The sequence below is a fragment of the Calypte anna genome, chromosome 3, assembly GCF_003957555.1.
Source record: "Calypte anna isolate BGI_N300 chromosome 3, bCalAnn1_v1.p, whole genome shotgun sequence".
In the NCBI taxonomy this organism is placed as follows: Eukaryota; Metazoa; Chordata; class Aves; order Apodiformes; family Trochilidae; genus Calypte; species Calypte anna.
In genome coordinates, this window is record NC_044246.1 from 52,551,421 (window position 1) to 52,566,928 (window position 15,508).

At 36.1% G+C, this 15,508-nt stretch overlaps 1 protein-coding gene across 2 annotated transcripts in view; it reads right to left on the bottom strand.

The window, feature by feature from the left end:
• The window catches only part of NRXN1 (neurexin 1), a 677,538-nt gene that overhangs the window by 411,996 nt on the left and 250,034 nt on the right, over positions 1-15,508 (bottom strand). For both annotated transcript variants that reach the window (XM_030446736.1, XM_030446735.1), the window contains one exon: positions 4,929-5,367. In XM_030446736.1, coding sequence (XP_030302596.1) covers positions 4,929-5,367 — 439 coding nt within the window. The remainder of the gene's footprint in view (positions 1-4,928; positions 5,368-15,508) is intronic.

The following is a 15,508-nucleotide window of genomic DNA, read 5'->3' on the forward strand; positions in this document are numbered from 1 at the left end:
CTCAGAAAACACTTATTAAATCTAATTCTGCAGTGTTACAAGAAATTCTGTGAGCAAAGACCTTTACAGCTTCTTCATGGGTATTTTTTGCCAGTTGGATTTTTTTCCTAATTGTTCTACTGTAGAGTTGGCAGTACTATTTTAGGGCAAAATAAACAAATATTTCACTTAGGTATGATTTAATGAACCTCCCAATCATATTCATTATCTCAACAATTTACTTTTTCATAAATCTGTGTATAAGAAACTAAGGCATACTTCTAAACCTTTCCTCAATTCTTATCAGTTAAATATGAAGATTGTACATACAGCTGCTACACCTATTTTGATCTCTCTGCTTACATTGTGTAGCATATTCAGTTGCTTCTTGTACATATGAAATACATTTGATCAGTAAGAAGAAATGAAAAATCAGAGCGAGGTTTTCTAAATTCACTTCACATGCTAAAGCATGAGGTGCATGTAATAATGGAATGAAGACTGACCACAGCATACAAACCACAGCTAAGACAGAGCACACATGTGAAGTACCTATGAAGCTATGATCCTTCAGAGGAATTCAGAATAACTGTGACTAATGAAAGGGAACTCAGCTCACATGACCAGACACAGCATTTAGTACCAGGTTTAGTCCACTGCTTATATTTAATTAAAAAAAAACGAAAACAAAACCAAACCAACAGACTGATGGTGATTGTGTGTCCTCTGCTACGTACCTAACAAGGGAAATGAACAAATGGAGAAGGTATGAAATCCTTCTTTATCTAACACTGAAATTCAGTTTTGGGAGTTTCTTCTCACCAAAGAACTGCTTTTTAGGTAAGGAAGCACTCAGAGTAGGTCTTAAAACAGCAAGGTGGGATTATAAAGTGAAAACTTCTATAGGAATAAAAGGCAAAAAGTTTCTTGAGCAAAAAGAAATCCAAGGGCAGCATCTCTTCCCCTTTCCTTGTATTTTCCAAAATCTGTGGACATCAGCAGAATTACTCATTAATAGGATCTGAATAAATACAGTTTAAAATGTGCTCTCATTCCTTACATCTCCCCTACTGTAGTCCCAGACAGGCAATGACAAAGTCAGGAGTTTAGCATGGATGCTCCCTTTGACTGAGAGTCTGTAAGAGAGCAAAGAATGAAAAATAGAGTACTTGCTGATCCACTAATATGAAAGTCAAGGAAATTAGAAAAGCTCCTTGAGAAATGCCACAGCTTTCTATTATCTGAGGGTACCACTTTGCATTGGATTTGAAGGATATGTAAAAGATCTCACAACACCAAACTTTGCTAAAAAGAAAAAATAAAAATCATAGGATATTTGAACTACTTATTCATTAATAGGAGAATCTCTTACTTTATCCTGATAGGTTGGGAAGTACTTTGTCAGCAGTAACAAGAAAGTCTGAGAAATACCAGATTTTTTTATACAAGGCATTAATATACATATACATTCACTGATACAAAAATTCTGAAGGTAAGCAAGCAAAATGTGATCATATAATTTTGGTTTCACTAGAGAAAATAAATGAAAAATCTTCCTGGAATATTAAAGTGGGTTTTATTATTCATAGAAAAAAAGAATAATAGATCATCATGCATAAGTCATGAAGAAATAATCTAAACATAACACACTGGTACTTGTGTTCCAATCAGAAAAAGTCAGGAACATACAGTTCATTGTTTATTTTATTGTTAGGTGGTCATTCTACTCAGTTAAATCTGACAGTCTAAAATACTATCCAGCCAGTATTCTCACTAAGAAAAATATTGCTACTGTTGTTGGTACTTCTCCTAGAAGTATTATTATTTATATGAAAATCACAGAAAATCTCTGATGTCTGGGTTCAGGTTTTAACTAAAAATTCAGTTTGTCAATTCATACGCCTACATATCTATTAAGAATTCCTGGAAGTAGTTCCATGTTTAAGAATCATAGTATCATAGAATCATAGAATAGGCTGGGTTGGAAGGGATCTCAGAGATCATCGAGTCCAACCCTTGATCAGGTACCGCCACAGTCACTAGACTATGGCACTGAGTGCCATATCGAGTCGCTTTTTAAATGTCTCCAGGGACGAAGAGTCCACCACCTCCCCAGGCAGCCCGTTCCAATGTCTGATCACCCTTTCCGTGAAAAAATTCTTTCTAATATCCAATCTGAACTTCCCCCGGCACAATTTAAGACCATGCCCTCTTGTCTTACTGAGAGTTGCCTGGGAAAAGAGACCAACCCCCGCCTGGCTCCATCTTCCTTTCAGGTAGTTGTAGAGAGCAATAAGTACTACTTTTGTAGAGAAAATAAGTACTATGGCCAATTTTCAAGAGTGACTGAGTAAAGAAAGTTCACTCACTGAGTAAAGAAAGTTGATAACAGGCAACTCATCAGCTAGATTATTGTTCCTTTTACCTATAGATTGGACTTTTTATATGCAGTCCTGTCTGCCAGATGCATATTGCTTCCTATAATTAGTCTACATCCCTGATGATGTCCATCAACAGATTTAAAGATTTAAATACAGTATGACGTAAACTTTTGTAATGGCAGCTGTGAGCTGCAGTTCTTATGAACCAATGAAAGTGCAAGACTTATCTTCAAATGTAAATACTTGTCATACATTTATTTCTTTTCTTTATAGTTGTGTTGACATTGGATATAAGAATAAACTTTGCTTTGACTAGAGCCCCATAGGCATGATTACTACAGGATTTACTGCCTCATGTGAAACACCGAAACATCACTTAAGGAATCCTGAACTAAAGATTTTAGTATAAATAATATAGCTGCTGGATATTCAAACACAAATGAGGATTTTGAGAAGTTGTGTGTTATATCATAGAATCATAGAATGGTTAGGGTTGGAAGGCACCTTAAAGTTCATCAAGATACAATCCCCCTGCATAGGCAGGGACACCTCCCATTAGACCATGTTGCACAAGGCCTCATCCAACCTGGCCTTAAATACCTCCAGGGACAGGGAATTAATAAACTCCCTGGGTAACCTATTCCAGTATCTTACTGCCCTCATGGTGAAGAATTTCTCCCTGATATCTAACCTAATTCTACCCTCTTTCAGTTTAAAACTATTACCCCTTGTTCTATCACTACCATGTCTGGTGAAAAGCCCCTCCCCAGCTTTCCTGTAGGCCCCTTCCTGTACTGGGTCTCCCCAGAGCCTTCTCTTCTCCAGGTTGAACAGCCCCAAGTCTCTCACTCTGTCTTCATAGCAGAGGTGCTCCAGCCCTCTGATCATCTTTGTGGCCCTTCTCTGGACCCTCTCCAACAGGTCTGTATTTTTCCTGTGCTGGGGGCTCCAAAGCTGCATGCAGTATTCCATGTGGGATCTCACAAGAGCAGAGGGTCAGAATCCCCTCCCTCTCCCTGCTGGCTGTGCTGCTTTTGATGAAGCCCAGGATGCTATTGGCCTTCTGGGCTGTGAGTACTCACTGGCAGCTCATATTAAGCTTCTCATCTACTAACACCCCCAAGTCCTTTCCCTCATGGCTGCTGAGGATCCATTCTCCCCCAGCCTCTATTGGTGTCTAGGGCTGCACAGACCCAGATGCAGGACCTTGCACTTGGTCTTGCTGAACTCCAATAGGTTGGCACGGGCCCACCTCTCCAGCCTGTCAAGGTCCCTCTGGATGGCATCCCTTCCCTCTAAGGTGCCAACCACACCACACAGGTTGGTACTGGCAGCAAAGTTCCTGAGGATACACTCTATCCCACTGTCTGCATCTCCAACAAAGATGTTAAAATGTTTTGTTGTTTGTGTGGCTTTTTTGCTTTTTGTTCCTTTGTTAACCTCAAGAAACATAAATGAGTAACTGACATATTATAATCCAGAAACTAAACACTATGAAATTACAATTTGAAGCCACACAACCCAGAAAACAAATAATTGTTTTTGTTAGTTTTTATAATTCTAGGGCAGACTAATCAATTGAATTTGGTCTGACAGTCAGCATGGATTTGACTGAAGTCTTTAATTTAAGCCTACACGTAAGGTCCTTTTGACCTAGTAGTAAGAAAGTAAGTCATAAAGCAATAATTTCAGAAAAAAATAAAAATGCAGCTCATGGAAATGGAATCACTAGAAGGCAGAAAATGCAAAAGTAAATTTTACATTTTCCAACAGTCAGTTTCAGAATGTACATAAACTTCAGATTAGGTGCTGATATCAATCAGAAAATTATTCAATGGACTTAATTGCAGACACAGTACATTATCCCTCACCCCCAAATCCTGGCATGAACTACAACAAATACCATAGAATTTGTCCTTCAATTAATGGATATTGGTTTTTTGCTAAAGTCATCATGTATACTCACAATCAGATAGAGTTTTGACACAGTTTCACTAGTTCAATGAATTTTATGAATTTCAGTAGCATTAGGAAGTGTTTATGAATTCTTTATTTTTCCCATTACATTGAGAGATTTTGTCAAGTAAACTGCTACACAAAAACAATGATACTGACAGAATACAACGTTATTTATTTCCATTTCTGCTGATAAGTGGTGTTACCCATTCATTAGCATATTAATTATGCTGAGATCTGCTGACATGAGTGGAAGGTCTGCAGTGTTTCTGTGGGACAGGTATTCCCTATGTTGGGGATTACTTTCAGCAATTCTTTGTTTTTTTTTTTATTCCTGAAACTTGCCACTTCAGCTATTTGGTGCAAAGAAGCACACTGTTTCATTCTGAAGTACACAGCACACTTATTTGCAAGATTAAGTACTTGATTAGCCAATAAATGTTAACATAAGATATTTTACTCTGCAAATTATTGTATTCTGGTACCTGAAAGTAATGAATTTTTGTATTTCTCTTATTTTTTAGGTGATGTGCAACACTAACGGTGACAACATACTCAGTACTGTCAGCTATAAAATGAAAATCCATGCTGAACATAAAAAAAGAAGCTTACCTGACCGTCCATCCCGTTGGAAATCCACATGGTACCATTCACCATCATTCACCTTCTTCTGCAAGGCCTTTATTTTTATAGTACCTGATCCCATGTCTAACAGCAGGTAGAGGTGGCCATCAAGCATCTCAATGGCAAAAAAGTCCACCTTCACCATCGGTGGGTGTTTGGCATCTTTTTGGTGTCTGGGTTTTCCATGACTGAAAAGAATCAAGCCATTTGGCTCAGTTGTACGAAAATCAAATGATATTGAGCCTGTTTTCTTGGCATTCCACTTTGGCAAAGAGATGAAAGACTCCGGTGTTTCAAATGTGATTGGATCTAGGGTTGCAACATTCTCACATTTAAATGCTACAACCCCATGAATCTTCATTTTAGGATCTCCTTGCTTGGCAAGTCGAGATAACTCCAACCTGACATCATTATTTTTATATACAACCTGTAAGCAAAGTTGAGAAGTTACAAAGAGCAACTTGAATATTTTAATCAGATATAAGCCTGAAAAAGCATTTAAAAGATAGTAATGATAACACATGAATATGATAATTTACACACAAGAAAATTAAATAAGTATTTTAATGGACTAATAATTAAATAATAATTTTCATCATGCCAAAGTTGTTCCAAAAATTTCTCTAAAGTTAATTCAATCTGAAAGAATCTGCACATAATTTACACTATCAGTTGCAATTTAGCTTGTGTGGCCTTGATAGCTTAAAAGCCATCTTTACACAGACATTCTGCTATGTTAGAGGACTTTCAGATTCTTTCTTTAAATCCTTTGTCACTGTCTTAATTCTTCTGTTCATGAAAGAAAATATAACAAGGTCAAATACTTTATAATTTAGCATCTTTTCAGTTTGTCCTTGGGAATGAGGAACAGTAGCATCTATGGTTATCCTGAACCTATAAAATAGGGAAACGAGTATCATACAGATAAAAAACCCACAAAACTAGGACAATCTTTGAGCCAGTTCAACAGATCAAAATATAAACACTTAGGTATTTTGCCTGAAGTCTTTCCTGATAAAAATTAAAGACAATATTAGTTTTAAGTCCAATTGACCTCCACAGCAAATATCCTTGATATTCTTGCTTTAAATCACATATCTAGTCCCTCCAGAGAAGCCTGTCACGATACAACCATTTCCCAGGATTCTAGTCTTTACTAGTAGATTCTGAAATTGCAACTATTTCTATGTTGTCCAAAGACTGCTTAAATGAAGCTCATCAACAGCAAGGGTGTGCACAAATATGTTTTCAGTTTTTTTGATTCTTCAATGAAATACATACTCAGGCTAAAATTATCCTGACTAGATGAATATGAATGCATGGTGATAGAAGTTAAAACCTCTGTTTCTAAGGTTAATCCTATATTGGGAAGCAATTTAGAGTAAAAGCAATAGCTCAGCAGATCAAAGTGGTATGTACTGATGCTTCCTCAACTACAGATTCTAAACCATTCAAGACTATACCTTGCTTGGCCCTTTATCTGGTGTTCCAACTATATAATGTAGGCTGCAGCTGTTCAGGGGACCAGTTGCTAGTTTAGACTTTACATCCCCATTATGAGTTAGAAAGTGCTTAACTAATAGGGTTGAGTTTCTGTGTTTATTTCCTCTGAAGCCTGTTTTGGACACATGGAACCCAGTCTGCAAACTGAACTAATGCACAGTAAGTGGAAGAGACAGTTCACTTCAGAACTGTGCTTCTGCTAGAAATCAGAACACTAGCTTATACACAGACCCATTAGTGACAGTTCCTCCTGAAAAAATGGGGTTGAAGGATATCAGGATACAGGAGAGATGATTGATAAAGTGACAATTTTTTACTATAAGAATTCTATTATTTCAAATTATATTATTATCGACCCAGCAAATTGCATCGTAAGCCATAGTAGAATTATTCGATTAAAAATGTGTCATAAAAGCTAGTAAATAAGCCTATTTCTCCATTTTATTCCAGAGTTCAGTAAAAATACCACATTTTCCACTGGAGTTGTGTCTGGAAAGACAAGAAATAAACCTTACTGTGGAATCCTGACAACAAAAATTATACTTTACCACAGAGAGGCAGATAACAGGTACTGCCTTCTTCAAGACAACAGAAGTCATTAGAATTGGACAAAGTTGTAGTCTTAGAGAATAAGAATATATATTTGCATTCCGTAAAGTACTTCTGTAACACTACAGAGATTACTATTTTGCAAAGGAATTTAGAAGAGTACTGAAAAATAAGCACATACAAGTAATTTCCCATTGAGGTGACATTCTGTCTTCAGACTAAAGAAAGCCAAAAAAGCAGAAATATGCAGGAAGTAGCCAGTAGCCTAGAAGGCAATATTACTTAGAGGTATCGAGTCTCATGAAACTTTGGCTGCTTTCTATGGCAAGAGGAATTTTGGATAGCTTCCACTTCAATTGAAGGAATTACAGGGGGCATCATTCCTAGAATAGACTGAAGCATTAAACAAGCTAGAAGATATGATTTTAAAAAGGAACAAATGGGCTTTCATTAGAATTAAATCATGCTCTCAACAATGAAACTAATTAACCAACAAAGAACATATGGAGAAAATATTCTTTAATTGCCTATTGAACAAAATTATGTGCTAGGACAATACAAATAAACAGTCAAAGAGAATATCTTGCTTATGAAAAACTCCTAAAATGTGTAATATTCATGAAAACTGGTTGATTGAATAATAAACTTAGTATTTAATAGCTATGATAAAAAAATGTAGCAGATAAAAGGAGAGCTAAGCTTTCCTTTATGGCTAAAACAGCTCTATATGCTTTGAAGTAATTTGTGAATTCAGAGACAATAATTTTTAACAAATACGGTTCAAGGACCTGATGGACAAATTGCAAGCAGGAATCCTGACAATATTTTTCTTGCTAACTTGCCACCAGCTCTTTCAAGTAGCTTAATACATAATATATGAGAAAAAAATTACTAAAACACTTTAGTAAGAGTAACAAATATAAGGAGTTTTATGCCACCAATATGAAAATATTCTTGGAATCCTTGAATATTTTATATGAAAATTTCTAATTTCAGTATTCCACAATTAAGACTTCATAGTTATTAATGTACAGGATTGAATCGTGTTACATTCTTTGTGTGGAGATAGAATATGTTCTATATATTTTAGAGTGTTTATGTTATAAGTTTTAGGATATTTACATTCTTTTAGTATTACAAAGATGAAAATTTGGAACTGAATTATGATGTCTAATTAGTATTAAAATATGAATTATTACTGAAAATCACAATTGAAAAGAACTATAAACTGAACACAGCTGGGATTTGGAAGCCTGTCTCCTGGTGTTATTCTGAGATTCTTATTCCTCTCCCTGTTTCCCTGTCCAAGAAAGATGTACTCATCCATCTTTAAAGAACATCAGTCTTTGAAGAAAAGCAGTATTTTCACACAAAGTAGTCATTAAATTTCAGGAAAAGAACGGAACAGCAAGGAATAATTCTGAGACTAATAAGTGCTTTGTAAGTCATGGAGGTATATGCTTCAGAATTGCTAACTTCTAGATACAAATAACTCAGTCACTTATTATTTTCCAAGGATTCTGCCTTTAATTTTCTTCTTCACTTTGGGTACATAAAGGCAAACATGCTTTTAATACAGTTTATAGTATCCATTTCTATTTCCACCTAAGACACCCAACATGTCATTCTTTAACGTTAACTCCATCCACTCTCCCTCTGATAGAGACATGGATCCTCAATTAGTCAAGTGAAACTAATTATCAAGGGAGAAATATTTCAGTCACATTCATCACAACCTACCAGACAGTGTCTTTACACCATTCTGTGCTTTCCTAGCACATCTATTGGGATGGCCACAGTAATCAGTTGCTTACTCTTGCACTCATACCTGACTGACAAGATAATTTTTCAGCGCAGGAAACCGCCAGCCCTCAGGGAACTGTATCATCCTATAAAGAGCACCTTGAATTTGTCTTCTATTCTTCCCTCCTAATATGAAATAAGCTTCAAGGCCTCAGTCTTTAAAATATATAATTAATCATTCTTGGAAACTGCAAAAGCTCACCTAAACTCTCAAGAAAAAAGGAGCAGTTAGCACTGCCCTCTAGAACATGTAATTGAGCCATCTAAAGGAAGGAATAAATTTCTTTTCCAGATAAGAAAGAGCAGACCTACATATAATTTTACAATCAAGATATGAGCTCCCTTTGCTAACATCTAGGACAGCCACATGCTTGGTAACTTATACTATCACAGTGCTGAGTCTTAACAAATAAGTCCAGCTAAGCAATTGCAGAATTAAGTTTAAGCTCAGTGCTTTCTTTATCATGGTCTGTGGGCATCTTGGAGCACAAGAAAATTTAATTCATGCTTCCTAAATATATATCATGTATATAATTTTCTGCAAGCCAGGAGAAGCCTAGTGTGCAATGAACTCTACAAATGGATTAAGAATTCACTACAGATCTTGCCAGTCATCATGGCAGGTGCCTTCAACAACAACAAAAATTTAACAGAGCAGCCAATTAAAGCATTTTAATAAATTGGCAATGTATAAGTGTATGAATGACTTGAGAAAAAGTGAAGGAAAACAGAGGAAATTTACTAATGGTATTAGAGATGTATCTTAAATTTACAATAGTTCAAACATCAAATAAAAAAGTCAATATAAAAAAACCCCTTAATATCAACAAAGCCCAGAAGTTCTCTCTACTGGCCCTGTCCAATTAAATTGAAAACCGGATCATGAAAGATGTGAAAGAATTCAGGTTTCAACTCAATTTTCAGTTCAAAGTGAAGCCCTTTACACATTAAAGATTTCTTTTTGTCTTTTGTATATCAAATGTTATTAGTGAAAAAAATGGCATTACTCTTGAACATTTCAGAATATTCTAACCTTGTCAGCAACAGCCTTTCAATCACTGTGATTTAATGCCTTTGAATTACTGTGAAGCACTTCTTTCAAATTATTTTATATTATTAAAAAATATATGAACCTTAAGGAGCTAATCACATCACGTAAATTGCAGCATCTGTTTCCTTGAGAATCATAGACAAACCAGTACTGCAGAGCACCTACATTATGATCTTGCTCTGAAGAGCTTGTCTATTTAACAAATAGGAAGAAGAGGAAAAAAATGCTTTTCTAAATGCAATCTGAATGAATGGATTAATCCACTCACCAAATCTGCTGAAAAAATTAATCATATAGTTCCTTATGTTACCATAAAGCTGTATTTTCTTATTTTCATGAAACCTGGATCACCTGCCATTAACAAGGCCACTAAAACTGTCAGTTAATTCTCTAAAATGGAGACCGGTATCATCTGAAATGGCTCAGGTAGCTGCTGCTAACCTGATAACAATTTTATTCGGCACAGTGAAGTCAGGGGAAGTCAGCACAGAGATGTCAGAAAATGCAGCAATGGGACTTACAGTAAGTGAAGCCTAAAGCAATTTCATTAGCTTTCTTTTACAGCCACTAGAATTTTCACACTCAATAAGAACTACCTGGTGCATACAGGATCACATTCCCCAGAAATCCAAATGTAAAACTGACCATTGAGAGTTATTATGTTTTTTTTTTTTACTCGCTGAATGGTTTTGAACAAATCTATAAATGTCAACTTCTCACAGGAGACTTGTCACTTGGCTAACATGCCTCAATTCATTTCAAAGCTCCAAAATGAACATATGAATGAACACAATAAGCTACAGATAATTTACACAAAAGTTAAGGAGCCCCCATTAAAATGTTCCCAATGGAGTGAAAAGCACACAGTATGAAGGACAACAGCTACTCAGACCCCTAGGACTACTCAACTTTACAAACTGGCCTTATTTTCTGAACACAGAGAACAATTTATTTGCTCCAGGGAAACAATTTATTTGTCCTCAAATTAAATGCTTTTTATTTTCCTAGGGTGAATATGGGTTCATGTGTAGTGGTATTGTGTGTGGAATTTAGAAAGGGGATTGTTTTGCACACCAAAACAAAACCTGACTGTTACAGAGTCCTTCTGGGAGATAAGCCTCAGGACAACAGGAGTGTTCCATGATATACATGTTTACACCGCTGGAGAAAACTACCACATGTGCATTATTTTAGATCAATTAATGTGGTCTGGAAAACCGCTTTGTAAGTTTCAGCTCAGAAAAAGCATGAATTAATAGAGCTAGGGAAAAAAACAGAGTATGTTTAACTACAGGGGATACAAATTCTGGGAGTTTCACATTCTCCCGTCTCTTCTTCCTATTCCCTCAGCATCCAAAACTGTGGAGCAGAAATAGAGCACACTCAGCTCTACATGCAGTCTACTAGAATCAGACTTGGATCTTCCATGATGACAGAAGAAATCCACATGAGGGTTATTGATTGTTCAAGAACAAAGGAGCACTAAACACTACTTAGGTTATCCAGCAGAAGATTAAAAAAGGTATTTAATAACTGGAAATATGTAATATGGCTTAATAGACCTGTTCCCTCTCACGGCAGTGGCTTTTGAAAAACACAAGATTGACTTTTTTGAGGTTAAGGTATCGTTCATATAGCATGATTATATACTTTGCTCTACTATTTATATAGTTAGAGGTAACAAGTATATTTTAAAGTCAGAAAAAAATCTCTGCAGACTACTTTGTTCTGTGAAACAGAAAGAAAATATTCATTAGAATAATTTTTGCTTTTAGAAGCCAGGATCAGTAATCCAGGACCTTGGAATTAACCTCCATCTGAATGCCTCTTAGAGAACTTAACTTGTCCTTGTTTCTCTGTAAAATTGATATACCAGTTCTTCAGAGGGCAGAAACTTTCATGAAGACTGAAGTTTGCATTCCTATCACTGGGTTGAGTGGAGCTTCATCCAAAGTAAATCATATTTACAGATACAATTCCTATAGGGTATCAGCCCCCACGCATTTTCTTTTTAAGGAAGATGACAGCCATTATGGCAAAGTGAGTATGATACTGCAACTTCATAATATGCAAATACAGAGTACAGACCAAATTGGCCATTCAAATAGAAAAATAAAATGTAGTCAATCTGATCAAAAAGATATACTCAGTAACAGCTGAGCTTAAACAATACTTCTCAAAGTTAAAATGCAAGTGTAATATACTATGTCGTGACAAAATACTTGGCTAGTGCTTTAATGCCACATGGAATGGCTGATGAGAGATGATAAATATGTCATGTTTGTTGTTTCTGTAACTAAGCAACATGAACATTTTCTTCACTTATGTTTCTTAATATTACAGGATGTATTTTTAAAATATACTTAAAACTTTAAAACTTCTGTTCACAGAAAACTGACATGCTTAATGCACACAAATATATGTTCTATTTAAATTGCTTATTTTTATACCCTTGATTCTAGGAAGGCAAATAGATACTAAAAAAAAGGTAAAAAAATTAGAATAATTATATGGAAAATCGATGGCTCATCTGCAGGTCTATTGCAGTCCTGAAAAGCGATACTGCCCTACCCAGAAACAATGACGTCTTAAAAGAATGACAAAAAGCAGAACAACAAATAGGTCACAGTTTGGTAGAGGTGAAATATCTTAATTATTCTAAGGCAATAAAAATTTGGTAATGGTTACATAAAGCTGCAGAAACTAATCCAGTACCACCAGAATCAGAGTAAAACAAATATCATGAATGTTACAGGGCATTGTTTTGAAAAACTTTATACTTGCTTTTCTTTAGATTCCCTCTTCAATAGTGGGAAAGTCACATCAGTGTCATGCACCAGTCACCTATTTGCAGAATGGATACCTTGTGACAGCAGACCTTATGGGCAAACTGGTCCCTTCTGCTGGAGTTCTGAATGCTGATCTAAGGACTATTTGTTTGTCTCTTCTGTCTCCCACTTTGACTGCCTGAATAGAGACATCTAAATAGTATGCCAGAGAGAGCTTTTTTATGTTCTACGCTACTGGCATATAATTTAGCATGTTATGTTAGGAGAAGGTAATAAAAAAACTTACTTTTTTTTCTGAGACCTTGATAATGAGATTGATACATTTTTCACTCTGATGTGGACACAAGTCTTTTGAAGACCTTTTTTTCCTCTATTCAGTAGACTATTTTGTTATTCTTTGTATGCCCTCCTGTCAGCTGTGAGACTGCTAAATAACTGTGGTTGCTATGCTTTCTGTTTTCAAAAAGGGGTTCAAGTTTTCCTTTTTTTTTTTTTTTCACTTACCATGGCAAAGACTAATAGAAATTTCTTGGCAACATCTAAATTGCAGAACTGAGGAACAAGTTAGTTCCACAGAAGGTCAATTGGCTCCCCAGTAGAAATAAAGCCTTTATCAAGACATAAATCACACAACAAACCCAATAGAAACAAGAATCACCCAAAGGAAAACAAAATGTATTACAACAAAATGAGCCAAAAGCAGCTTTGCATTAATACTCTATATGAAGGCTAAGGAAAAAACCTAATTTTTTGTCCCAGTGACCGGGAAAAAGAAAAGGCTACCAGAGATTCAATTGTGCTGGATTTCACGTCTTTCCCTACCCTTTCTTTCACAGTACAGTAAGAGTTACCAAAGACAACTCTGCAGAAAAGTCAGACACATACTATCTTTCCTCTTTCCCCATTAATCATTCCAGCTCAAGATGAAACACAAGACGTCTAGGGACTAGAAGAAAGAGTCACTGTAAAGGAGAATATAGTAATTACAGGTTTAGGGTTCAAGCTTTATTTCTTTAGCATAACGGTCATTAAATGCTAGATTTATTCAATCTCAAGCTTTAAATTCAAGGTAAAAAATATAGAAACAAAGTATGAGAAAATGCATAAATAATGTAAACATAAAAATGAATCCTCTAAGGAACATCCCAAGTCAAGTTCATCTAAAAGCAATGTGACAGATGTACTTTAAAACTGAGCTATCTTTATTTAGGGTAGGAGTTGTATGTGAGAAAAATGAAAGTGGGTCAGAAAAAGAGCAAAAGAATAAATCTCAAATTAAACATAAAAGCTAAAATGTACCCAATACAGATCTGAAGACAAACTAACAGAAACTTACTTAAAAAAAAAAAACAACAAAACAGTTACCAATATATGTAGTCCTAAATGTCTTCAAATATTTGAAGAAATGCTTTTTTCCATACTAAAGTCATTAGTAAAATAAAGGGGTTTATTCTGTTTCTACTACTGTTACCATTACAAATTTTCCTTTCTTCAGCCTCTCTCATCAGTATGTCACTAGGTGCCATCTTATAGCTGTTAACCTTATTACTTCTCCAGAATAATAAATGTCCAACTAGCTTTTTCTTCTCTCTCAGTTGTGTAGGTTACTCTTGCATCTGGCTGAATAGATAGCTCTTGACTGTGGGTGTTTCTGGCTTCTTTCTGCTTGAGACTCATCTGCTCCATTTCCTGATTCCTGATTTGAAAGAACCTTCTGTTCCAATGACAGGAAAGCAGCCCCCTAATCCTGAGCTCAAATGCCATGGCTATTGTATGAATTTACAGCCAGCCCCCATGTGCATAGCATCCTTCCCTTTCAGCCCTGTTAGCTGACTATCTGTTCAGAAAAGTTGGCTACTTGTTCAAAAGCTATAGAATTTTCCTTCTCTCATCTAGGTTAGCAGTTTTCCCATTTTAGTTTTTGATATTAACATAGTGACTTGTTGGCTAAATTCTGCCTTATCATGACAGGTAAACAGTTAAAAAATAAAACAGTTAAAAAAAAAATAAAAATCCCACCCGCTAACTGCGCTGAAAAGTTTCCCTGTTTCCCTTCACTTGTGCAGTGACTGACACATTCCTGGAAGTCATCTGGAAAAAAATCTTCCCTACCTCCATCTGCAATTTCCTATGAAATGTTGTATTCATTTTATCATATATTTTTGCTTCCAAATACTGCAACTGCAGTAACTCTTCACATCAGTATTTTCAAGCAATCTTTGCCTTCTCAGACACCTGTGATAATTGTAAACTGCAGTACTTTTTCCATGCAAAGTTATTGCTACAACTCCAATACAGGGAACATGGTATCAAGCTACCACATGTTTTTAGTGGCAACTTTTCCTTCATCATTTTTCAGACAGGTAGACCTTGAGGCTGCTGGTCAGCATCTTCCTTTGCACTCCTTTCTGTCCATGTATTCCTTTTCTAAACAACTCGTATTTCCTGAAATGACAGGAAAGCTGCCAACATCCTAGCTTGTATCAGGAATAGTTTGGCTAGCAGGACTAGGGGAGTGATCGTGCCTCTGGCACTGATATTTGGCACCAGTGAGGCTGCGCCTTGAATGCTGTCTGCAGTTTTGGGAACCTCACTACAAGAAAGACATTGAGGTGCTGGAGGGAGTCCAGAAAAGGGAAAAAAAGCTGGTGAAGGGTCTGGAAATCAGGTCTTATGAGAAGCATTTCAGGGAACTGGGGTTGTTCAGTCTGGCAAAAAAGAGGCTGAGGGGAGACATTATTACTCCCAGCAACTACCTAAAAGGAGGCTGTAAAGAGGTGGGGTTTGGTCTCTTCTCCCTAGTAACAAGCAGCAGGACAAGAGGAAATGATCTCAAGTTGTGCCAGGGGAGGTTTAGACCAGATATTAGAAGA